This window comes from Colias croceus, chromosome 17 (genome assembly GCF_905220415.1).
Source record: "Colias croceus chromosome 17, ilColCroc2.1".
Taxonomy (NCBI): Eukaryota; Metazoa; Arthropoda; class Insecta; order Lepidoptera; family Pieridae; genus Colias; species Colias croceus.
The window spans coordinates 3,761,485-3,787,721 of record NC_059553.1 but is presented as its reverse complement, the minus strand read 5'-3'; the positions used below and the strand labels follow the sequence as shown (position 1 = coordinate 3,787,721).

The following is a 26,237-nucleotide window of genomic DNA, read 5'->3' as shown; positions in this document are numbered from 1 at the left end:
AATGCCTGTAAAATATCTGGGAAATCCCCCGGAAAATGTGTGAAAATGTCCGGGAAATACCCGGAAAATATGCGGAAAATGTCCGGAAAATGCGTAAAAATGTCTGGGAAAAGCGTGGAAAGTGCCTGGAAAATCTCCGGAAAATGTCTGGGAAATGTCTGGAAAATATCCGGGAAAAGCGTGGAAAATGCCTGGAAAATCCCCGGAAAATGCGTGAGGAATTGCCCGGAAAATGCCCGGAAAATATCCGGAAAATGCGTGAAAATGTCCGGGAAAAGCGTGGAAAATGCCACTTCAAATTTGCGAAGTAATTAAAGCAGACAACCAAAAAAAGAAAAAGAAAGCTAAAATCTTTCATATTAAATGTATATGGGATATTCATATTTCATATGTACTTAATGTAAGGGTTTAAAGATATTTTTTTTGATATTTCTCGATTTATTTAAAAAAAAATGATTACGGCCATTATTAGGTTAAGTACTTTCGATATCAGTTTAAAGTTTTTTGTTATCTGTAATACTTACAAAAAAAAAATCGCCTGTGCACACTGAACGATTACACCTTGTACATGAATGCCTTAGCAAATGTTCGCCGTGATTATTTAAATGATCATAATTTTTTTTATTAATGAACCAATTGACATGAATTAAACACTAAATGACAAAAAAATTAACTACAGTTTTGGGTTCGGGATCAATTTAATAATTACACCTGCTAATATTTTTTTACATATTTTCATTGTATAAAATCGTAACATAACTTCCTTTATGTATTGTTCTATTAACACATAGATAATATCTTCCCAAGGTACTAAATTTTAATAAAAAAGTTGTTTTTGTTATTTATATCTAAAAAAGAGTAGTTATATTAGACAGAAATAAACATAAAATTTTTATAAGTTTTATGGAAGCTGAATGTAATGCAAATGGGCAAATGTAAAAGTAAAATTAGGTTTTTAAAATAAATAAATGAAACAACTACCAATTACAGAAAAACTTCTTTTTCGGTTGAAAATTGCTGGATCATGAGTATAATTCTTTATCTCTTACCTTGGGCAGTCTGGAAGAGATCGCTAGTAAGCGATAAGACCGCCTTATGTACATACCGTGTTAATCCATTTGGTATGATTGTAAATATTTTACTTGGTGTGGTACGTATATTAAATTGATAAATAATATGTACTCTGATCCCAGTACTATCTGTACCGCGAAAGCCATAACGATAATAAAACAACAGTAAAGCACGAATAAAAATCATACTTGTACAGTAGTTGTGAGTGCAATATTTACGTTTCAAAATAACATTTTTTTTGGTACTAAAACGTAGATTCTCACGCACGCACGCTGATACGTGGTTGGCTGCCCCTTTTCTCATTCCCGAAAAATATCCTCTAAAATTACCCAAGATTCTTCCAATGATTGAACCATACGTTGGAAATTAACTTTAGTCAACAATTGACCACGCGCCAGGATACTTATTTCTACTACATCCTCACGCAAATCGTTAATTTTTTATGAACATTGAATCTGTAAATAAAAAAAATGAAAAGATTACTTTACCTTATTTTATTAAAAAGCTACTAACAAATAAAATTCTATCAAGAACTTAAGTGACCTTCTTTGGGCGTATAATATAGTCTTGTAAAAGTTATACATAAAAATAAAATTTCATCATTTTCTTATTTTGTCGTAACTTCAATTCTAATTAAAAACATGAGTCTAACTATATAATTAATTATGTATAAAGAATAAATATAAAAGCCACATTTTACCTTTTGTGGGAACGCAAGAAGGATTTTTTAAAATGTCACAATTAACTGTTAATGGTGTCTTGTTTGACATCAAATAATAAACATCTACCCTCACTTGTAAAATTTTATTTAGTATATTCACATAAAATATAAGCACCTGAAGTGGACTCTGGGAAGACATGGGTTAAAAAGTTAAATAAATAAGTACAATTAAAAACCCCACCAACATCATATTATTTTATTCTTAATTATAAATTTGCAAGAAGCGTTAAATATGTAAATTGATTTGATTTTAATGAAGTCTCATAGATGGCGCTGTTTTAAATTTGTCTTTATACTACTAAGATTCATTAAACTGTTTCTCTGCCAAAATTACGTAAATGACGTAGTTTTTATAGTGTAAAGCTAGATAATAGCGTGGCTTACCCAAAAACAACATTTAAACATGAGTCTTTAGATTGTACGCTGTGTAATACACGGAATACGTTAGAAAAATAAAGGTTCACAGCTCCTCCCCCGGAGGTGATAGCATGATAATGTGTATATAAAAGCCTCACCCGACCTGTTAGTAATATTCATGCAAAATTTGAAGTCAATCTATGCGGTACTTTTCGAGATTAGCTCGGACAAACTTACAGACAAACAGACAAACAGACAAACCGACAAACAGACAAACAGACAAAAATTCTAAAAACTATGTTTTTGGCTTCTATATCGATTATAGATCATGGATTATGTATTCTTTTAAAAAAATATTCAATGTACAGTTTTGACTTTCCTACGATTTTATTATATGTATAGATTAATATTCATATTTTGTGTTGCAGTTGCAATAAATTTTATGTTTAACACATTTTCTCACTAACTGCAACCATTTCTATAAGATATTTTGAATCAATCGTGTACCTAACTAGGTAGGTAGTAAAGCAATACAAGGATGCTTTACTAATGTTGAGGAAAATCTAATAATTTTCTGTCAATGAGCAGACATTGATACTTAATTAAGGAACTACAACAAAGACGTTTTATTTCATACTGGCTTTCCGCCCGCGGCTTCGCCCGCGTTTTCAAAGAAAAACCCGTTCCTGTAGGAATTCCGGGATAAAACCTATCCTATGTCCTTTCTCGGGTATCAAAATATATCTATACTAAATTTCATGCAAATTGGTTCAGTAGTTAAGGCGTGATTCAGTTACAGACAGACAGACAGAGTTACTTTCGCATTTATAATATTAAGTATGGATAATAGTTCCCTCCCCCTTCACGCTCTCCGTAGGTGGTTTTTACTAAATTTTGACTTCAGTCATAAAAATAGTAATTACGTAAACGTCTGAAAGTGTTGAATGAACAAATTTAATAAAATGAAATATAAAAACATCAGATCCATTCGCTGCGTACCAGATTTAAGTTGATTTAAAATGTAAATATTTTTTGTGGAACTGGCCTAAACCACAAAGAAGTTTGTTTAGTAACGCTGCAGTGGATTCCAATGGATTTTTTACACAATTATAGTATTTGGGGAATAAAAATAAATATAACAGTGTGGACTAGCTATTAGCGAGACTGCTGAAGGTTCGGTTTATACAAATATGTTGGAAAACTTGCGTATATTGGGTCAAGATCGGATTGGAGTTAGAATTATTAATATTAGATTTGTTATTTCTCTGAATTTAGATGTAACTAATAAAAATGACCAACTGGTATAGCGAACGAATAGGTTTTCATTTTTATCAGACTTAAATTTTAACTAAAAAATACATAGATATGTTGTTTTCTTATTTTCTTTTGTCCAAATTACAACACGATTTGGGTACCTACGTATTATTGTTTAAAGCATATTTCCTAAAAGCCATCATATTATAATTAATTACCTACCTATTAGATTTACGATTAATTTTCTCGGTGGATTTAATAATCTTGTTTATTCATAAATTAATATTTTGTGAATATATTTCTATAACGTATAAGTATTGCATTTTGCATTATTAATAATTATTTAAGCGCCAGAATTTAATAATCTCGACCATTAATACATTCAAATAGTAGATTCCAGTGATCAATCAAGTCATTTCGAATCGACCTTAATTACGGTAAGGTAATATTTCCACAAGTGTGTTTGCTGATGCTGTTGACACAGATCTCTACATCATCTCAGCGGCTACCTGATTTAAATCATTAATTATTGATAATAAAATAAACATTTTACTCATTCCGCATGTAAGTACTCCGTGATTAGCATTTCTTGACAGATGTTAACAAATCAGGTTTTTGACATTCCTTTGTTTTTATCGTTTTTATTAATTCTTTGTTTTCACTATATAGATTTTAATGTTATTCAGTTATATCATATTTATTTCCTGTATACTAGCTTACCTTTTTATTTATATTAAAATTTGCCCATTGAGGTGTTCTAGTAAAAATAGATTACACCATATCAAATTACGGAAGGTCATCAAAAGCTACCAGTTTACCTGTAAAGTATACTAAGTGTTATTGTGTTGTTTTACGAGTCCATGTTGACGGACGACCGTGTGTGGTCTATTCAAAGCTTTCCCATAGATAGAACAGCTTATACCCTCAAAATAACACCCGCCAATCTAAACTTTAGCTGTCAGAAAATAAGATCGACATTCAAGTGAAAACAAAAAGGGTTGTATTTTAACATAACAGACACTTTGAGGGATAACGAAAGTGTTAAGTCTGGTTGTTGTATAAACACAAGTAATTTGATTTCAATTAAGGGTAGAAGCGGTATGCTTATGCGTAGGTACCTATGTAAATCAGATGAAATTGCGACCGAAACCGCGCCAGACGATGCGTGGGTGAACAATTGTTCCATGAAACGATAATAATAATAAAACTGGTTTGCAATTAACATTTTAGGTTTTAATGTCTGTATTTTATCATCTGTTAAGTTTCTTAGGATTTATATGTAACGGTAACTCATCTATGAATCGACTGGAAACTGACCTACGACAATTGGAAAGTTTCAATAACCTTATTTGCATCAGTATTTAACCATTACATGGCTTAGGACGTTCACAGTATTGCCTTCATTTCTATGAATAGTATCACGAATCACGATTCGACTCCGTTGAAATAAGCTAATGACAGCTGTTTGACAGGTGACTATCGCGCCATCTAACGAAAAGAGTGTAATCGAGCGTAGTCTATACGTCAAATGTTGTGATGGCCGCCGTTTTTTGATTTAGTGTCTCTGTTGTGGAGCACTGCATTGATTTATCAATTATTCCTGGCATCCGAGTATGGTATTTTTAAGCCACGATCTTACTTTCATGTCATAACATTTGAAATTAATCATTAATTACGAATGTCTCAATGTATGTTCGTATTATCTGATTTGGATGAGTAATTCTTTAATATCATACTTGGCATTTAGTTTCATACTTCGATAACATAAAAACTTACCAATGTCTATAATAATTAATTAAAAATATATGACGGTATTGAGACATATACATACTAAAGTTTTGTTTCATAATTAAAGGCGTGCATATGCGTACGTGCGAAAGAAATTTCTGAATAGGTTAATAATCCTGGGAACAAGTAAAAATTAAAAAGAATAAATGAAGTGTTTTCAGTTACCTATATTGTTATTGTTTGTAAATAGGAAGGATCTGCACCACGGGGTTCTGAATTTTTTATCAGAGCTAGAGGTGTGAGAGTTAATAATTTTGGTATTATTTTTGTCACTTACTGAATCAATAATATTATTAACTAGCTTCCGCCCGCGACTCCGTCCGCGCGGATGTCGGCTTTCGCGTGGATAGTTTATTTCTCCATTTTGAGTAACTCTGACAATGACATCTTATAAATATCTATTGGACCCAAATACGGCTAGGCCTATAATAATACGCAACGTGTGTTCGCGGTTCTACAGAACAACGTCTATGGATAAAACTGAAAAATTAAGATTAATTTTTTTCTACGTATTTTTTCAGGATAAAAAGTATCCTATTTTACGCCCAGGATAATAAGGTATAATTATACCAAGTTTCATCGAAATCGAACCGTTAGTTTTCACGTGATGCCTGAACATACAGACAGACAGACAGACAGACAAAAATTTTTTTAATCACATATTTGGGTTTGGTATCGATCCAGTAACACCCCCTGGTATTTATTTTTTCAATATTTTCAATGTACAGAATTGACCCTTCTACAGATTTATTATATGTATAGATTTATACATGTAAACATTTTTGACAATGGCTACGTTCTTGTATATAATATTATTAGCTCATTGGAAATTCTTGTACATAGCGATGTCAAAAGTCAACATTGTTATCAAATCATAAATCTTAATAACGAATTCAAGATTATTCAGATTGACGATCGAATTAATTTGATTTATTCAAAACATGCCTAGTGGTGAATAAACCTATATATTATTAAAATACAATGCCAGTTGACAGATCGTAGTCGATCGATTAGGAAGGATTCTCGACTATTTTAAACAGGTTTTTGTTGATTTGTTTTATTTAAATCGACACGACTTATTTGAACGATATCGAGAAGGGTTTATTGATTTTTGTGCTGTTTACTCTGATGAGCGACTTTTTCGAAATTTGATGGAAAAATAAGAGACCCTTTTTTGTTTAACTATGTACCAGGATGTCATAAACAAACTTTGACCTATTGAATCGAATTTCTTCGAATATCGATTTGTTTTACAGGACAATTAGGGAATAATGTCATACGTACTGTACATACTGTACGAAGAATTTAGTACGAATAGAAAGAAAATATTAGTTATATTTAGATGAAATAAATCACTGTTAGCATTTTTAAAATTGGCATAAGCATCAGACGATATTTCAACTCCAACTAAAAATTAAAAAACGTTATACGAGTGATGCATTCATATTCGTCATGTATAAATCGATATCCATCATCGAAATAAATATTCGTATTAAATTAATGATGTACGATTCGTGATATGTGACATTGGGCTCAATTCAAGATGTGGGTCCTTGATTAATAACTGTAGATTAATCATTCGTAAATCGATTTTCTGTTATTCGAATATTCGATTGTAAATGGAACGTTATGATATATTTGGTTGGTTGTGTTAGGAACTAACTTACTTTTTTTTTCGGTCAAGACTGGAAGATTACTAGACGAACCTATATTTTAAAAATAAATTTGAATTCTAAATTTAAAAATCTCGTAACAAGCAATTACAGAGCATAAAGCAGAGTAGGTAAGCAAAGCGTATCTATGAATTATCTATATAAATAACCTTAAAAATTTGTCTGACTTCGACCTAACGTGGTAAATTCTGGGGTAAGCCACCGTTTCGCGCGTTTTCACTGTAGAAACGCGCGGGATTGCCTTAAAGGTTTCTCAACCCATTAATGTTTTGAAGTACAGTTACAAAGTTGGTATCCGTTTCATTATTGTGACCTATCTGCGGTTTTCGCATTAGTTCCTTGTAACTTTACGATCACCACAAACTCAAGTAATTAAACAGTGGTCGGACCTTTAACGGCAATGTCTATTGTTTATATATTACGAAATAACTATGTAAATATCGACGTACTTATGTGTTTACAAGCAATAACTGGTAAATGTAATTTACTCGATAATAATTTGATTGCAAAACGCTGTTATCTTCAGAAATTTTATTTGTAGATTATGAGTATAGTTTTTCCTTGAAAAGGAACCTACTATAAGTAAGAAAATTTTCTGATCTCTAGGCATAATATTTATAAAAATTCAGAAATAAAATTTTCCATCGCTCAAATTGAAGACCATTTTTTTGTTGCTATTTTTACTATTAGGATAAGAGAAAAATTATACAAATATTAAATAGGTACTTCAATGACTAGGTCGATGGAACAACAATGTGAGATCTTGCCAAATATCCGTGACATCAGCTTATCTATGCATGTCATTACATGGTTCTCAAAGGAAATGACATAAGTCGGCCATCTTTTATTCAAATACTTAGAAAACCACATCCGTTCGGCTCTTCTATTCTTATGACCGATAGAAAAATAATATCGAAGAATATTTTATTTAAAACAAATAATTCACTGACACATGTTTTGGAGATTGGCACCAATAATGATCAAGGATGCCTCAAAAATATAATCTTAATTATTCTAACCAACAATTAATCAAATGATTAATTAATATCCCCTATATATAATTAATAAAAAAAGAAATACACAGCTTGAATATATTTAAAATTAAACTTTGTTTAAAACAAGAATGCAGAAACTTATTGATATAAGTACCAAGATGACATGTCTTATGCTTATATACAACAAGCAAATATAATTAATGCACCACAAATCTATAGATATGTGTATATAGAATTAAGTTACCAAGAAATGACAATCGCGGATTGCGATTTCCCTTTATATGTGACTCAAGACAAACATAAGCACAAAGAATGAATACTGCGATGGATGTTTGCCGTTTACGGAACAAAATGTAAACAGCGCAGTGTACAGGACAAATTACGTTTCACACAATTTTTATGCAATGCGTCAGGTAAACGGTCATCGATTTATGGATTCCAAATAAATATGAAACGTCTGTTTGGTTTGGGATCGAACACGTCGCGGGTAAACGACATGTAACATTTTAAGATTCCTCGAACTATCACCCTCGAGGCGGTGCGGCCGCGCCTACACTCGCCGCGCAATAAAACTGATCGATTATTACCTATTTGTGTGAAAAGCGGAAGGGAAGGAAAGCGCTGAGGTGTGTTGGCGATGGCACGAGCTGCGTCCGCCCGCGACTCGTGAGAAATGTCAATATTTGACCGAGCGTTGCTACGCTTCGAAATTGTCTCAACGATTTTGATATTTCCCAATGTCAAATATTGGGCCAATAGACTCAAAGACGCTGTATTAATTGCTCATCGACGGTGTCGCGCATCACGTAAACGAATGTCAACAACGTTATCTAAATCGTATTACCGAAAGAACTCGTTTATATTTGCGCTTTCTATACGTAAATAAATATGTATAAAGATATTACGCCGCGGAATCTGGCACGCGTCAATCAAACGAAAAGCACAAGAAACCCACAGATTTGTCACTCCGCCATTTTGACTCATTTACAATACCTGACGCCATTTTGGTGACAATAATTAACAGATAGGTAGGTACATCTTCGAGCGACCGCTTTCTAGTTTTTGTCTCACAAAATAATTATCATTACAATAACGAACACGATCTCTTTCTATTTACCGGTGTTGCGGTGTTTTGAATAAAATTACACCAATTCGTTGTAGGTTGAGGTGTTGGAAATTGGACAGTTAATATAATGTACGTTTCGAAAATATACACGATAAAATACAAGTCTATTAACTATCGAGTCATGTAATTGACCGTAAACGAATGGCGCTAAAAATATTTTAGCAAAACATTTGACGCGTTAAACAGCTGTTGAATGTGAGTTAGCGCGCGCTACGTCCAGTGTGCTGTCATGTGTGCGCGGTCGCGTCATGCCGTCAATGGGTCAGGTTATTTACCTCTCCTTATCACCTTTTGTTTTGCTCAAATACTTGGCTCATTCCGAACGCCTGCAAATCGCTGCGTTTCTGTAACTTCAAGACTCGCAGACGCGACCACGTATAGAATTTCGTATGAATCTCAAATTGAAAACTAAAAAGCCCATTGTATGTTTGTCCAGCCTATCGAAGGTTGACGACAAAGTAAAATAGAAGCTTATTGAAAGGGATGGGCAACAATAAAAGCATCGATGGCCGATCGGCGATACAGGTCCTTGTGTCCACATTAGCATCTCGAGGCAGGAGTGTGTGCAAACAGCGAGGGTCATCTGATGAAATGTTCAAAGGCTTTTAGTTCCCGAGAATTATTAAATGAAGCCAGGATCGTAATGCAAACACGGTTTGTTTGTCGAGACAAGAACCTGTTGCTTTGTCGACTTTTGATGCGTGCTTCGACTTATTGGCGGTTATTTTACGTGCGCTAATGTTAATGTTAGAGCGGCAGTTAACGTTACTGCAACATTGTGTCGCGATCCGCGGCCGAGCCACATCGCTTTGTTCGATTTCATTCAGTGCTTTTGATGAGTGCTTTTATGTTGCGTTATATAAAATTTCATTGTGGCAATAAAAACGGATACTTGATGGTTTATAATGTGGTAAAATTACACTACGATCGACTAAGAGATGCTAATAATGAAATATAATCGGAAATTCCTCGAAACTTACATATCTAATCCTTAGAATTTTCTTTATCTCCGATGCGTTGCACAAATGTGTGACGCAATGGCTTGCGAACTGTTGGGCTCGTATCTAGGCAAACACAGTCCCGTCTATGTAAATAGAAGGTAGCAAGGGTCCCGGGTGCTAATTCTCTTAATGTGTGGACAAAGCTCGTCGTGACCGATCCTGCTAATAAAAGTTCCAGGGATCGTGAATGCGAACATTTACATCATCTTGCCAATGTATAAACCCTTTGTTTCTATAAGTCTCTATTTGCGTAGGTCATGTCGGCCTAGCTGAGTATTTATAAGGTCTAAATCAATACTCGCCGGTTTGTTAATGTATTTCGAAAATCACGCCTTTACATCACATCTATCGGCGTTAACATCTAAATGTTCAATATTTTATTACCGCCTATATTTGTTTTGCATACCAAACTTGTTAAATGTACATGACATCTTTCATTACAAGTTTCTATTTGATTACGCCTCATAAAAGCCGCTCGCATAGACACGATTATGATTTCTATCACAAATATTACATTGTATAAAGTCAGCGTTTCTCCTATCGAGTCATCTTGTCAACTGTCAACAATATTGCGGTGGATTAAGATTCAATATTCGGTGCGTAATTTTTTCATGAGGTGCGTACTGGTAATCTCGTATACAGCTTAGTAACCTCCATAAGTGTAACTCCATTTATGCCTTCATTGATTTTTAAGCTCCTTAATAGTTCACGCAGTAAAATGCGTCTTAACTGCGTAAGGTTTAAGTCTCTTGTCGCGTTCGGTCGTATATAATTGACGAAAGTGTTAATCAGCATTGGTTCACCCGTTTATATTGGAGTTAATATGGGTTCGGAAATCTTCTGAGAATAGAGCCGAACTCATTCCTTGTTTATCTAAAATATAAGCTCTTTTCCTTTAATGGCCCCGAATTGATGTACCCTTACTTTTACTTTCAGTGTTTTGGTTTTCGAGTATACGCACTTGTATTATTTAGTATATTTTTTTTTGTGATAATATAGTGTAGTTATTTACAAGCAAGGTACATTTCATAAATTTAAATATGTATAATAAAATCGGATTAGCTAAAGGCTCCGGTAATGATTTAGGTAATCGTAACCCCATAATAATCTCCATAGTAATTCTGTGTTAGAGAAATTCCGGTCAGCTATATTGACTCACAATCGCCGTGCTTTTCATCAGCTAACTAAACATCTTACAGTTAAAATTATATTATAAAATCACGAGCTGGATTTCGACAAAGGCGCGAGTTACCGATTCTGTTTGCCTTCGCGTTAGCATATTATGTTGTGCTAACGTTATCCCCGACATGTCATTTTTACAGTTCATCACTCGATAATAAAATAATAATATATCACCGTGTTTACATTGCTCGAACAAATTTCCGATAATGTTGTACCTGTATATTATAGGAATTTATTGATAGAGCGTTTATATGAAATTGCGGTCACACGAAAGAAACAAAAAGTCAGACGGAATTCAGTAGCAGTCAAAACCATGAGAAAGTCGTGTTTTTAAATTAGTTAGGCGATGGAGGGTTCCGTAGGTGATTGATTGAATTTTTTAAATGAATATCGTTTAACTGATAAACGAGTTACGACCCATAGACTGCCAATTCGCACGTTATTAACAAATTTTATTGACATAATATTATAATCGCAACTACATTCAAATGATTCGGATGATGAACCTAATTTATAGAGTTCATATCTCCATGGTCGTCTCAGTCATATTCAAGAAAGTGTCTATGCAAAAAAAAAAAAATGTGTCCGTGTGTACACACGTTACAAGTGAAACTTCTTTATGTTATGACCTTATTTTTAAAAAAATAACTTACTATATGCAACTTTACAGAAATACGTCGAATCACGCGTGGTATTGAGAAGAAAAAAATGGCGCGTAACGGAAAAATGTCACGTGTAACGAAAAAATGTTACACTAAATTTTTTTCCAACCCCGATAAAGAAGTTTCACTTCAAAAATCGTTGATCTTCTACACTAAATGATTTTAATAATTTAAGTAACTATAAGTGCCTTAAATTGATTTAAAATATTAATACCATCATTAAGAAAAATAAGAGGGACTTATATTATTGACACATATGAATCTATATATATATATTTTAATTTTTCTATGCACTTACAATCAGAGTCCACTGAACCCCAAAACGGCCCAGCAGCGATTGCGTGTCGTTTCGACTCGAACGTTTATCCGAACGAAACATTTCACCGATAATAACTCCACACAATATAATAATGCGAATAATAAATAAAAATGGAAATAAAATAATAATTTTAATGTCGTAATTGACGGCCGCGGGCTGCGCTCGTTTCGATGCTTTTACCTTTGGAGTTTTGTTATTGATTCCAAATTCGGGTTACGATTTTCGTTTGCTATCATTTTATACTTTTAATTAGTGAACACAAAGGAATTTGCGATACAATTTTTATTGAGAAAGCACATAAAGGACAATCGTAAAAGATAAAAGATCAATGTGTAATGTTAAATTTATTTCAGAATGATCTGGCATGTTGCCATTCATTAAAACTTTTAAGAACGTTTAATTAAAATGGTAAATTTTTTACGAAAACGTAAATAACGTTTGACATTTAATATCTACAAGTTATGAGTAACTTAAAATAATATACTGCACAAATAAAAACAATAACTTTAATGATACAAGTATATTTAAATACAAATTATATCAGTGCGGCGAAAAGCTACCGCAGAAATAAAATTATTGCGTAATAAGAGCCTTCAGGTGATTCCGTGGTCCGCCATATGCTGTTTTTACAATTGTCGTATAAATTGACCAAATGTATGAGAAATTTCCTAATTTTCTTTGAAGTATTACGTTAAGATACACGAATTTCTTAAGATGTTACTAGCTGCTATCATATGATAAATTATTTCTTCTGAATAGGTACAGCTTTGAATAAAAGGTTTTAATGGTTTACTGCTCCAAGTATTAAACGTCCTAATGATGGCTAAATACTGTCGATATTCATTTATGCAGAACATAAAAACGGTTAATCATTTCAAAAAAGCATTGGTTTTCATTGCAGTTCGATTGATTTATAACATATTCCACGAAATAATCACGTGTGGAAACAATGTATAATATTTCTATTAATTAAAATAGATTCGGCGTTCAGTTCACGATTGCTGACCGGTAATTATTTGTAAACAAGGAATAATCGCCGGTGTTCGATGTTATTATAAGCATTTGCGTTGTAATTTAGAAGTAATTTAGTTATGTGTCAGAGTTCATTTGTTTCATATTGATTTTGATATAAATTATTATATATTACATTTATTGTACAGAGTAGTTCTCGACTCACCCGCAAATTTTTAACTTTTTTGTCAAGGTGTACAAGTTTATTAATGTTAACACTATTGAATTAGAATAGTGAATTGTAAATTTCTTTTAAAAAAAATGTCTCTAAACCTATTATGGTTCCTTTAATAATTATTTTGATTCCAAGTTCTCGGGGGCATAATGTCTTAAAGCAGTATTAAATCCAGAGTGGAAAAGCCATCGGTATTCTAGCGCCATCGCGCTTGATGATGATGATAGGCTTTGTTGTTTTTCACACTGGAATTAAGACATCATGATACCGGAGTTGGTATAGGATGTAAGTAAATCGGTTTACGAATTTGTTCTTTTGTGCTGTTCTCTATGTGTTTACTATTTTTGACACTACAGCGGCCGATATGCAATCGAGAAACAAGACATCGACAAACCGATGTACCTAGATATGTAAAACGCAGATTGGCAGGAACACGCAAACAGATAAAACGACATAATTTAATGATGCCACCGTATTTTTTCTTTTTATAACATTGCCTGACGCCTCGCGACATTTATGAGTAATTGCCGTTCCAGAAGCTAGTCACCTGCCACTTGGAAATAATTTAAAATGCGACTCTTATAAACTTAACATTCTCATTATGTACAAGATTATGTAGGGGTATTTAAGCCAGTCTCGTGTTTTTACATTGAATAATACAGGTTATCCGAGATCTACAATTATTCGCTGTGATAATTCCCTCTTAGTGCCCTCTCTAGTCTATGATTTGTTACTATAATATATCGAAGAATAGCTATGTCACGTATTTTTGTCGGAGAACCTAAAACACAGGGAATTGTTACTTTTTTCTGCTGCACACATTTGACTGATTGAAATTGATTAAATTTTATAGTCTCTTCCAATCTTTCTGACTCCCACTAAAGCCATCTTATACCACTATTCCGCTCTAGCCATTTGGAATAATCATGTACCTATATCCTCATTTAAATTTATTTTTCTACTACTTCTGATTCTAATACGTATTTTACTACACATTTCTCTAATCATCACTTCTATTTAGTCAGCCAGATCCGAAGGCGAGTCATCCGGAGAGCAGTCCTGCGAGAGCTCCGACGAGGGTGTAGGCCGTGACGTCAGCATACAGCACCAGCCTATGCCGCACCACAACCTGACCCACCACGCCGCCATGAACCACCAACAGATGAATCAGCTCAACCACCCCCACCAGAGGAACTCGCCGAGACCTCTGGAGAGGGAGATTAAGGTAAAGAAAGTGATGTGTGGTGTAGCTGAATTGTAGCATAAGTTGATTAATGAATGACTAATTCCTTAAGGGCCCTTAGTAGGTGAACACGGCAAAATGGACTGTTTTCTATGAGCTATAATTGAAAATATTGAAGATTTTTCGAACTGAAATTTCTAATATGTATAACAGAACGTATGTGTGATGGGATGACTGTTTCCAAAACACGATTGGAAAAATTTTGCTCAATAAAAAAAAATCCTGAAGTTACCTCTAAAATATCATATAAATGCTCATTACAACCGTATTTTACGATAATAATTCGTATAAAATCACAAATACATAGGTATTTACCTTCTCGATTTCGTGACTGTTTTAGATTAAGACAAGTGATAACTGCGTTAAAAACAACCGACTTCAAACTTGGACTTGCAAAAATGCCCATAAAATAAAAACTACTGGGCCTATTCGAATAAAATTTTTATGGGACCAATTCGACACCATCCCGAACAAAAAAAGAATCACGTAAATCGGTTCAGAAACCTCGGAGTAATCGTTGTACATACATTAAAAAAAAACATACCGGCCGAATTGATAACCTCCTCCTTTTTTTTGAAGTCGGTTAAAAATACTAAATATTTTCGTTCACTTTTTGATAAAAATGTGAATGGCGCTTACGATTTTTAGTTTCGAGCACGTTGATTCCATACTAAACGCGGATCCCTCACCGCTTACCTCAGGCCCGAATAGCTGAATTTTCGCTGACCGCCTAACCCCCCTTAAAGCCTAAATGTAAGATTTTTCGCTTCTAATTCGATGATTCTTGACAAAGATAATTCGAAGCCTTCACAGGTTTATCACAGATCTACTACTCTAATTCCCAATCTAAACAAATTGAAAACATGCTCAGTAACTTCCTACCATCTACAGTCTACCGTGCCTATCACTAACTAACGCATATATCCAGGTCCGCGACGACTTCGAGTCACTGAAGACGTCTCTCCACCCGCACCTCTCTTCGCTAGCGTCTCTGGCCCAGGGTGCTCCTCTATCTACCCCGAACAGCGTGTTCGCGCTGGCGGGCGGAGGCCCGGGCTTCCCGTACGCGCCGCCAGCGTTCCTCGCGCCGGCGCCTCCGCCCCCAGCCCAGCCGGCGGGGTCTGCGTCGTCGTCTTCCTCTGAAGGGAGTGCCGCTGGATGGAGCTTTGAGGAACAGTACAAGCAGGTCCGTCAGGTAAGTCGTGATTTTTGGCAGGAATTTTGTGTCATTTCGAATTTTAATAGTGATTTAAATAGGAAATTGTATGGATAAATAACACAATAGTAGTTAACAGTTTATACGGACGTATATTTAAACATTCTTAATTTCAGTTTTAGGTACATATTTAAATACTGAAAATAATTAAAGGCATTTAGGCATAGGTAAGCATAACGACATGGTAGGGACAAAACAATGCGATAAGTACCGCTTATATCCTACCTGTCCCCTTTGCATAATCGATTCAAATATTGTGACAACTGATAGAATTTCTTTATTACAAGCCTCGTACATAGTAAATATTTATCCCATAACAACATAATCACGGTATATCGGGCTTAACCCTTCGTAACCATTGACTAAGTTATTCATAATCGTGTGGCATTCACAAACGGTTCCTTTATTCGCCACATCGGGGTGACATAACCCGTTTTCCCTTTGTTACATATTTCATTGGTTAGAGGGATTTGAAATAAGCGAGGGGTCATTCCGGCCTCGACGACTGGTAATAATCTGTTGAACCGTCGCAACGTGTGTTAGCGTATTGGTGAAATGTATAAACATTGCTTTGTTTGATGCAAAAAAGTCTCATTATAATTATTGTCCTATGTAGTTATGGTTCGTTTCTTTGGATTATTATATCTTTGGTATTGGCAATTCCCTTTCTTCTGGCCGCATCCAAATTTATTCCTGAAAATAATTACGTCATCACGTTAATTATTTAAACGAAAAATGTAATACGAGTTTCAAACTTGTTATACATATTATAAAGCCGCCCATTCACAATGCAACCTTTCATCGACTATTGGTAGGTAACGCAAAACTCGTATTTTTCTTGTCTGTTTTCAATGAAATGGCGCAGATGGTGTCCGAATTGTGATAATATAAGTGTTGCTTTAACAGCAATTAACAGCCAATTGCAAAGAATGAACACGCGGATAAATAATAAAACTCTTTATTTCCTTTAAATGGGATAAATATAAAATTATATTTTGAGCAATATTCAGCAGCTGTAATGCAAGAACGAAGTAAGGTAATTTAGCAATGTAGGAACGTCACCATTTTGAACCAAATTAATGATCGCTTTTATCTTCAAAAGTAAATACGGTATGCTCATCTTCAAAGGATATTCCATTGACTTTTCCGTCCTGGAGTATTTAATATTAATGTTGAGCAGTTGTCACTCAAAAAGTAATTAAAATTAAGTAATTGAAGAATTATATTTAGACTAGGTGTATCTACGTAAATCCTGACTAAATCCACAAAATATTAATTAAAATCAAATTGTATATTAGGGCGTTATAAATTAGGAATGTTCAGAATAGTTGTTAATGCCAAAGGCCATATCTTCAAGTAACGTTACCTTTATGATCATAGTACCTACTAAGCTAGAGGTTAAGATAGTAAAAGACTAAGCTTTGAACATTTTAATCAAATGTGACAAGGATCATTCACATGTCTAATTGACGCCTGAAAGGTCTTGTGTATTTAGCACGCATTATAAGATCCTTTCACAATTGTCTGTAACATAAGGCGTTGGTCACGAGTGCTTTTATTCATATTGCATTGACTATTAGCGACTACTATAAACCGCAGTGCACCATACAATGCGCAAATTCCGACAATAGTTAATAAGCTGCTTCAAGGTAATTTAATTGGTGCGTGAATGGCTTTCTTTATGTTGAATTGTTTTAGTCTTTGTATCAATTCGTAATTTTGGGGGATCCACTACCTATACCTAATTAAAATGATAACGTAAATAATTAAGCTCTTTCTTTGAAGCTAAAGTAAAATGATTAATTATAAGGACTAATTTTATAAAGAGTCGAGGCAAATTATTCGCTTATTGTAAAGAATGGAGTTTCTTAATAACTTTATTTTCTTTCTTGCACATTCCTACAGGCTACAGCAGTGTTTATATTACGATAAAAGTATTAACTATTTATCCCTTTACAAATGTAATAAGGTATCGATGTAATAAATCTAAAAACAGCGCGATCACAAACATATTTATCAAATAATTGAATTTAATGCAATCACGTAGAAATTGACATATTTTGCTCAGTGCACGGCGAACGAGCATTCTTCATTCGCGAACCACTCCCTAGGGGGTTCAGCACTTTATGGACTACACGTTTGATTTATATAATTTATCCCGTACATTTTACAATCAATTTGTTTTATATTGTCTTATGTTAATTTTTGATTTATACCTACCAACTTTTACATTTGAAAGCAGGTGAAAGTATGAATGAGCAGAACATTATTGAAAAAAAAAAATATCTTTATTGTTAATATAAGCTTAATTATTGAAATAACTAATAAGTAAATATCTTTACTACAACCTTAAACAAAATTTGATAATAGTAACAAAGCTACAGAAATGATGAATCACAATTGCCATTCAAAAAAATACGATGACAATTTTACTACCTAATCCGTTATAGTACACTTCAATTACTTCAAAAAGCTTACAAAATATAGCAAGATAAAATTCCGCAACACAAACTATGACCGCACCTATTCCTTATCACATTTCAATGTCCCGTGCCTTGATTCGCCTCCAACCTTTTAAAGTTACCACTTTAAAAACAAAATGTTTTTATTTTTTAACTAGCAACCCAAACGATTAGCCTAGTGAGCAATCGAACTGGTATTCGAGTGGTTTATTTCGTCTAGACGGTTTATCTTTTGGATGCTTTCTATATATCGGAGGAATGTTTTATACACTTGAAATACTTAAACAAAAATGCATGTGCTTTAGTTTGGTATTTGCAGGATGGCAAGACAGAAAACGTTACGTTACGTTCAAAAATCGTGCTTTTAATGTCATTTTATTTATTTTTTGGGTTCATTTTTCTGCAAATTGAATTGCTTAATCAAATCCGATTCATTTGTAGAAATATATTAAATTAAGTATTGGATATATTAATAAAACTATAATGTTAGTTAGCAGATACATCATTTAATATTTTTTTGGTATCTGCGCCAATGAATAAAAGACAATTACAATTTATATTTAGTACGAACGATATTCAAATAATGACATTATTATGAAGCATAATCTATATAATTTTCTATCCATACAAGAATAAATAGATTAAAATCAAGCAAAAGCCTCGTATGTCATTAAATAAATATTAAAAATAATATAATAGGTAGTACAAAGAACGCTTATCTCGACTGCAATTAGTTAAGTTCTCGTCCAAACGTCATTATTATTCAAAACAAATGACATTCAATGAGTCAAGTGACCAATCACAGCTCAGAACTGCCTCCATTTACAATAAGTACAGGTTTATCTAAATAAAGTAATGCTTTTGTTGACGTTTAAAAAACGATACCGATGTCTCTGTTGGAATTAATTTATCTTTTCTGTTAATTTGATAATCTTTTGTATTTTTATGGTATTCACATGTTGTAGAAAAACATAGATATTCTATTATTCAGTATACCAAATTATCTTTTTATAACTACATGTACTAATTAAGAACTTTGACTAATTATAGGTACTTTTACTTGCATAATTATCAAAGTTAACTTAACAATAAAGAGTGTCGACGCCAATAAACACTCTTTGACCGTATTTTTAAATAACTCTTCTCAAAGGTGACTGATAGGTATAGTGATCTATCAACGCACAGCCCAAACCACTGGTGACTGGACGTATCGGGCTGAAATATTTTGGCATGCAGGTAGATGTCATAACGTAGGCGTCCCCTAAGAAAGGATTTTAGAAAATTCATCCCCTAAAGGGGTAAAATAGGGGATGAAAACTTATACCATGAAAAATTATCTTTTCCACGCAAGCGAAGCTGCGGGCAACAACTAATCAATAAAGTAAGATTTAAAAAGTAAAAATAACTTAAAATATAAACCTCTAGGTACTTTCTTGTGCACTCACCTTTACTTCTGACCAATACAAACAAACTGATAAACGTAATCGTAATTTATGTATAGCCGAGTATTTAAGGTTAATTGCGACAAATCGTCTATTTAACGATAATAACCATTTAAATTCTAAAAAATATATAATGACTCGAAACACACCTTAATTAGGTTCGGAAGTCTCCAATGTTTTTCTAATTTGTTGTTATGTGTCTTTTTGTTTAATTAAGTACTTGTGTCAACAATAAAACTGTTTTATAGCTGGATCAGTTAATAAATTCGAAGACTCGATCAAAGCTCGATCACAATATTATTATCAAGTTCAAACATACAAATTGAAACATTAAAGGACATAATATCGGTATTTCTTTTAATATGAAAGTTAATCTACACTAATATTATAAAGAGGAAAACTTTGTTTGTTTGTATGATTGTTACGAATAGGCTTATAAACTACTGGACCGATTTTGATGAAATTTGGCACAGACAATGTTTAGACCCTGAGAAAGAACATAGGCTACTTTTTATTGCGAAATATGTACCACGGGCGAAGCTGGGGCGGACCGCTAGTGTTTGATATAGTAATAAGTAGGTAAGTATACAGAAAGAGTATTAAGGATCAAAGCAAAAAAAAAACTGAAACAGTATAAAAAAATAAAGTTCTTTTTTCAACAAAATCAGATAAGTAATCGATACAAAAAAGTTAATTATTTAGTTCTTCAGTCCATAATTAAAACCTAAAAATCATTAATATAATAAAATGGAGATATGAATACTTATGCAATCTGTCATGCGCATGCGCAGTCCCCCGTGCACTATCAGACCGAAATAGCTTGACAGCTGGGGTGCGTCGGTTCACGTGTACATACATACATACGCAAAATTATATCGTTGTGTTAAATGGCGGTTTTTTGATACATGCTTAATTAGAATAATGCAATAATCCAGCTAGATAATCTAATCTAAAAAACACTAGGCAACTATAAATATAAGTTAGCATCATCATTTTTAATGTTTTTAATGCAATTAGCTGAAGACTTGGGTAAAAAAAACGTTATGAACACTTTTTTAAAGTAAATCCCTAAGGGCAGAATAGCAAAAAGATTTACCAACCATCTGCGAATCAATGCAATATCTGCGAGTAAAACGGGACCTACCTACTCAATATTCAAGTAACAACATCGGTATAGTTTTTGAGATTATTTGTCACAAACAAACGAACGTCCGTTTAGTTTTAGCGTAGAAGACACATTTTTATTTCAATATTTATATTTTTATAGCATTTCTAATCGAAATTTATGGTATGTGAACCTGATAATATGCCTAGGAACAATCTTAACTTGACCCGCATGTTTTATAATTTTTTGTTGTATTATCGTATAAATTTATAACGGATGTGTTTGTTTGTAACTTTTTTAACGGGCTCAATTATACTTTCTATTGTAATTATTGTTTCCATGAAATAGGACACAACACAAATATTATTTACAATTTTACGCTTATTTCTTTCTTATTTTTATAGTGACACATTGAAGGCATAGGTTCTTCTTTTTTTTATTAAACTGTTTTCGTACCGAATACATATCATAAGATATGATCAAATTATTTATTAAATCTATAAAAATAACTATACTAATATCTTTAAAAATAACTATAAATTATTCCATTAAAATACATCCACCCAACTATATAACATCAATAAAACATTATTTAATCTTGAAGTTTCTAGAAAAATGGCGTCAGTATAAATATTTCATACATACGTCGTCGCACCAATAATTTTATTACCCGCTCGTTAATAATTATTGTACAGGCACCCACATATCCGCAAACAAAGTAGTTTCCTTTAGAATACGAAGACAATGTTCAACTATCGGATAATACTTTTAGATATTGTGAATCAGTTTTACAATGTATTACTTATACGTGTGGATATTTTATAATTACGATTTATTTATATTATGATCTAGGTAGGTACCTACAGAATTATTTCTAATTAACTAATATTTATAGAAAGCAACTGCGCTGGATTTATTAATTTCAGTTTCTCAAATTATAATATTCTACCACACGTATGACATAATTTTATTTTGCCTTCACTCGCCATCCACCACGACGATAGTTTTTACCTTTCTAGAAAGAACTTACTACCAATCTTAGGTATCTATGCAATAATACAACTGTCACTATACATAGATATCAGTCTAGTGTCCCTATTAAATCGATAAAATAGGTCGTCCTCTAAGTGTCCCACAGCAACCTCAAATTCACTGGCCACGATCTCGCCAGATGTATCGCCTCAACTGGCCTCAACGCACATTACCGTGTCGGGTGACCTGCGTCATGCACACTATGCAACTCTATTTATATAACACATTTCGTCTTTAATATCGAATTATGCAATGGCTACATTTGCACGATTTTGAATAGAAGAAGTTGATCGTTTACTTCTGTCTGAGAAGTAAGGTTAGCAATGTTTCTTGAAGTGTTCACTCACATCTTATCATTGCTAAATTGTGTATTTCTTATGAACTAGTTGTTCCTTTTATACCATCGTTTTTTAAGGTTTAGGTTATCAGGTTCTTTTACCACTTTTCCCGTAAAATTCTCAACGTAAAGAATGTTGGGCTTTATCATCAATCCGTGTTCTTTCGTAAGTTCGCATTGCAGTATCAGCCAATAGAACTTCCCACACTGTTCTCTTGTGGATAATTTACATTTACCTTATTGTTAGATAATGTTTGCACAAACGACGCGTGGCAAGCCCTCTTAGTCTCACATTACGAGAGTAAGGGTGGATCAAGGGAGGAGTGATCTTGAAATAGACCAGCACGGGACACGGGGAGCATCTGTGGAGTAAAAATAGTACCCTCAGTAGTATCAAGGACGCGGCTGTTTATGTCATGCATTGTTCAATACATGCGTTGTTAGTTTATACTGCTGTCTTTGGGTCAAGTTTTGCGCTGTTTGAATTGGTATTTGCGAAAAGTTTGTCATTTTGTTTAGACGGAGATAGAGCTGCTTTAAAGTAGAATACTTGGTTAGTATAAGTAAATATTTATTCCGACACAAGATTATCAATAAAGCTTGCCTCCTGAAAGTAACGTATTATTCACACCTATCTTTATAACTAGGTATGAAGTTTTGTTCAATTATTGTTGTTTTTGTAAGAAAACGGATATCTCAAACCGAACGCAATATTTAATATCGCCCGCAATTCAGGGAAGTTATAATATTGATTTGAAAAATAACTTCCTCCGAATGAAACCCCTAAATTGGTACCAAACATTTGGTTAGCAGTTTTTGCTTGCATTTCAATAAAATGTTTATCACCGAGACGCCCGGTGTACGCACATGTGGCTCTTGAGTAGATTATTCTAAAATCCAGATTGCCACCCCGGGCAAAAAATAAATAAATCTCACAAAAAATGACCCAATCCTCGTTTAGATTACCAACCCTGAAGTTTTACAGTTATTCAGATGATAACGCCTGTTATACTTACGTTTGGAATATTGAGTTCTGATAATACAGATTATTTTATATAATCGGAATTAGATGACGTCATTTCTTTAAAAAAATATATTTTTAGAACATCCTCTAATGAGTTCTTCGAATTACTAATTAAAAATTCTTGCAAATATCCAGAAAAGCTTGAAGTTAAAGTTTAATTGTCAGCGTTAAAAATACTAAATGTTTTATAAAGTGGCAATATTTTTCGAATGTAATTAATTATCTGTGGATATAAAGTTATGCATGTGTGCAAGGCGGGGGTGGTGCGACCCGCGGGTTATCATTTCCTGTTCTCATTTTATATTTACAACATAATATTTTTTGCTAACGCGGGGAGGCTGGAGTTTTATTATTACAATATCTGAACGTTTCATGTGCGGCGTGCGTTTGACTTTGTATTTTATCTTAGTTGTTTTATTGATGGGATGTTTGTTAAAACTTTAATATTTTAATGATGTTAAGCTTTGTTTCATTATGAATTGAAACTAAGAAGTCAAACCTATTTCGTTTCTACATGGCCTTCTGAAAAATATATAAATCTTTTTGAAAACGTCTTAATTTGATGCAAAGTTGTTTATTATTTAAATGTTCACTATGAAGCCAAACTGAACAGTAACAAATACTCCGGTTTAATAAACACAGTAATCGATAATGTGAACTATAAAAACTGGTCGAAATGTAACATAAAATTCACAAAAGTGATTTTGTTGTAAGCGCATACAAGCAGGGCAGAACGGTTCGGTCGATAAAATGCGAAACAACAATTTTACTGTTTATATGCGTAATTGTTTATTAGGTCGCTTGTCGCGGTGCTCTTTGTCGGCCAGTGTCGGCGAAAACAATCATTTATTGCCGACACGACGATTCGATCCAGTCGCCTATGTTGGTTTAGAGGGCAACACTGGGTACACTGGGCATGTTTATAATATAATCTGTGGACTGTGGTTAAAAACATTACATGTGGTGTATATGAATAATATTGTGTTTTTGATGTAAATTTTTATTTCTGTTTAAATGATTAATAATTTTCTTATTCCTGCTTGTTAAAGAACGTAAATAAATTAATTATAAAGAAATACTTAGATACATGTGCAAAAAAGTATCGCGATACAGGCTCCTCTTGAGCTGAAATTAATTCTAAGTGGAAAAAGCCGGGGGCGGTCGCTAGTTAAATTTGAATTTGAATAGCTTACGGATTTTGAAACGGTCACACACTTAAAACGGCGAAATTTATGTGATTTTTGATATTCCCAGCAAAGATATTATGATTGGTACAAAAAATCGGCGCCTTATCGATAAGTTTTAAAGAAAGCATGTAGAATGCACTCGCATGGCATTATTTGTGCGAAATAATAAAATTTTCATTTGCTTTATTTATTTATAATTTTATTAGAAACATGTTATTTCAATATAATTATTGTAAGTTTATTAGTATTACTTATTAGTTATTACGGTAGATATCGCCTTCCTATATTTAATCCAGTTGTTGCCATTAAATTTAAGTATAGTGCCTCCTCCACATTATTCGCGAAGTTGAACGAGGTAAGACGAATAGAATAATGTAGAGAGGCACTTCGGCTTACTTCGTCCAACTTTACCTCGCCTCGGCCGACTTCCGTTTGTTGTCGGTTTTTGTGCCCGAGTCAAAGGGCACGAAGTTACCTGAAGTTCGTTCTGAATATGAACGTATGCGCTCCTCGCGAAGTTGAACGAGTGTGTAGTGTAGCACCGCGGACTTCAGTCAACTTCGGCCAAGTACTTCGCCGAGGAACTTCGCGAGTAGTGTGGAGGAGGCATAGGACTTGGTCAAACTAAGCAACTGAAACAACAGTCGTATTTATGTAATCTGTAACTTCAATGAAGCTTTAGAAGTGATTGGATACAATTCCCATCTCGCCTGACTATGATAAATAATCCATTTACAAAGAAAGTCACAATATGGTTCCCATAGCGCGCCCGCTAAAGTCTTAATACACGGAACCCTAACTATTGTCAAAACAATCACACTCCCTTTGATCACGGTTTAATAACGAGTGTTCTAAGAAATCACTTAATGAGCTTAACGCAAATAAACTGCTTTCCACCAATATTCGATTAGATGCTTGAATTTTATTATAGGGCCGTTAATCTTTCGTTGACAACCAAATAATTAAAAACACTATCATATAATTAATAAGGGTATTAAAAATTGTTCAGAAATGGAAGTATTAATAACCTCGTCTACATGATAGATTTCGTATGTCCATCGTCATCGATGTAATGATTTAATTTCGTATCTATAAGCTAATATATTCCCCGCCATGTTTGTCGTAGTCTGTTGTAACATGACAGCTTTATTACTTTATGGCGCTTCATCGCTTGAAGCACCGTTCCGTTCACGCATACGTCACCGCGCGTGCGCTTGATTTGTTTAGACAGCGGTGATCACAAAGCTCAACCTGGAACATTTCCTCTTTACGACCTTCCCAACTGTGTAATACTTTGTATCGTTATCCATTGTTTTATCAATTTCAATAATTTATATCCCTAACCGTGAACGGAACGCGTCTATCCACACATAAAATCTGTGATTCTTGATTTTCCGACGTAAACATCGCGCCATCCGAGGCTCTCTATTTTTAATACATTCCTACTTTAATTTTGACGTTGATTACATCGTCATTCGTCATATTCATTATTGTGTTTTGTTATGCACAAACATTTTGTAATGTTTCCTCCATTTTTTAGGGAATTCCTTGTTTAAACACGGTTTCGGTAACGTTCTTTAATCTACGGTGGGTAATATTTATGACCTACGCAAATTTAAAATATTATTGACGTTACGTTTATATTACATCGTTTTTACGTTTTAGCCATGGCGCCAGTGTTATATGATTTGTTATATAATTCGTCTTATTAGTCTAATTACGAGTTGGAGTGGCGTGTTGAAAATTAGCATTAGTCGAATATCGCATGCAATCAATCAAAGATTCGAATGAAATGCAGTAATAAAACGCAAGGCGCGCCACCTAGCGGGGAGGCGTGGTGTGGTAATGAAGCCA

At 33.7% G+C, this 26,237-nt stretch overlaps 1 protein-coding gene across 1 annotated transcript in view; it reads left to right on the top strand.

Annotated features, from left to right (window-relative positions):
* Positions 1 to 26,237, top strand: part of LOC123699014 (protein dead ringer) — a 111,113-nt gene that overhangs the window by 23,413 nt on the left and 61,463 nt on the right. The window contains 2 exon segments of the mRNA XM_045645872.1: positions 14,357 to 14,560; positions 15,507 to 15,773. Coding sequence (XP_045501828.1) covers positions 14,357 to 14,560; positions 15,507 to 15,773 — 471 coding nt within the window.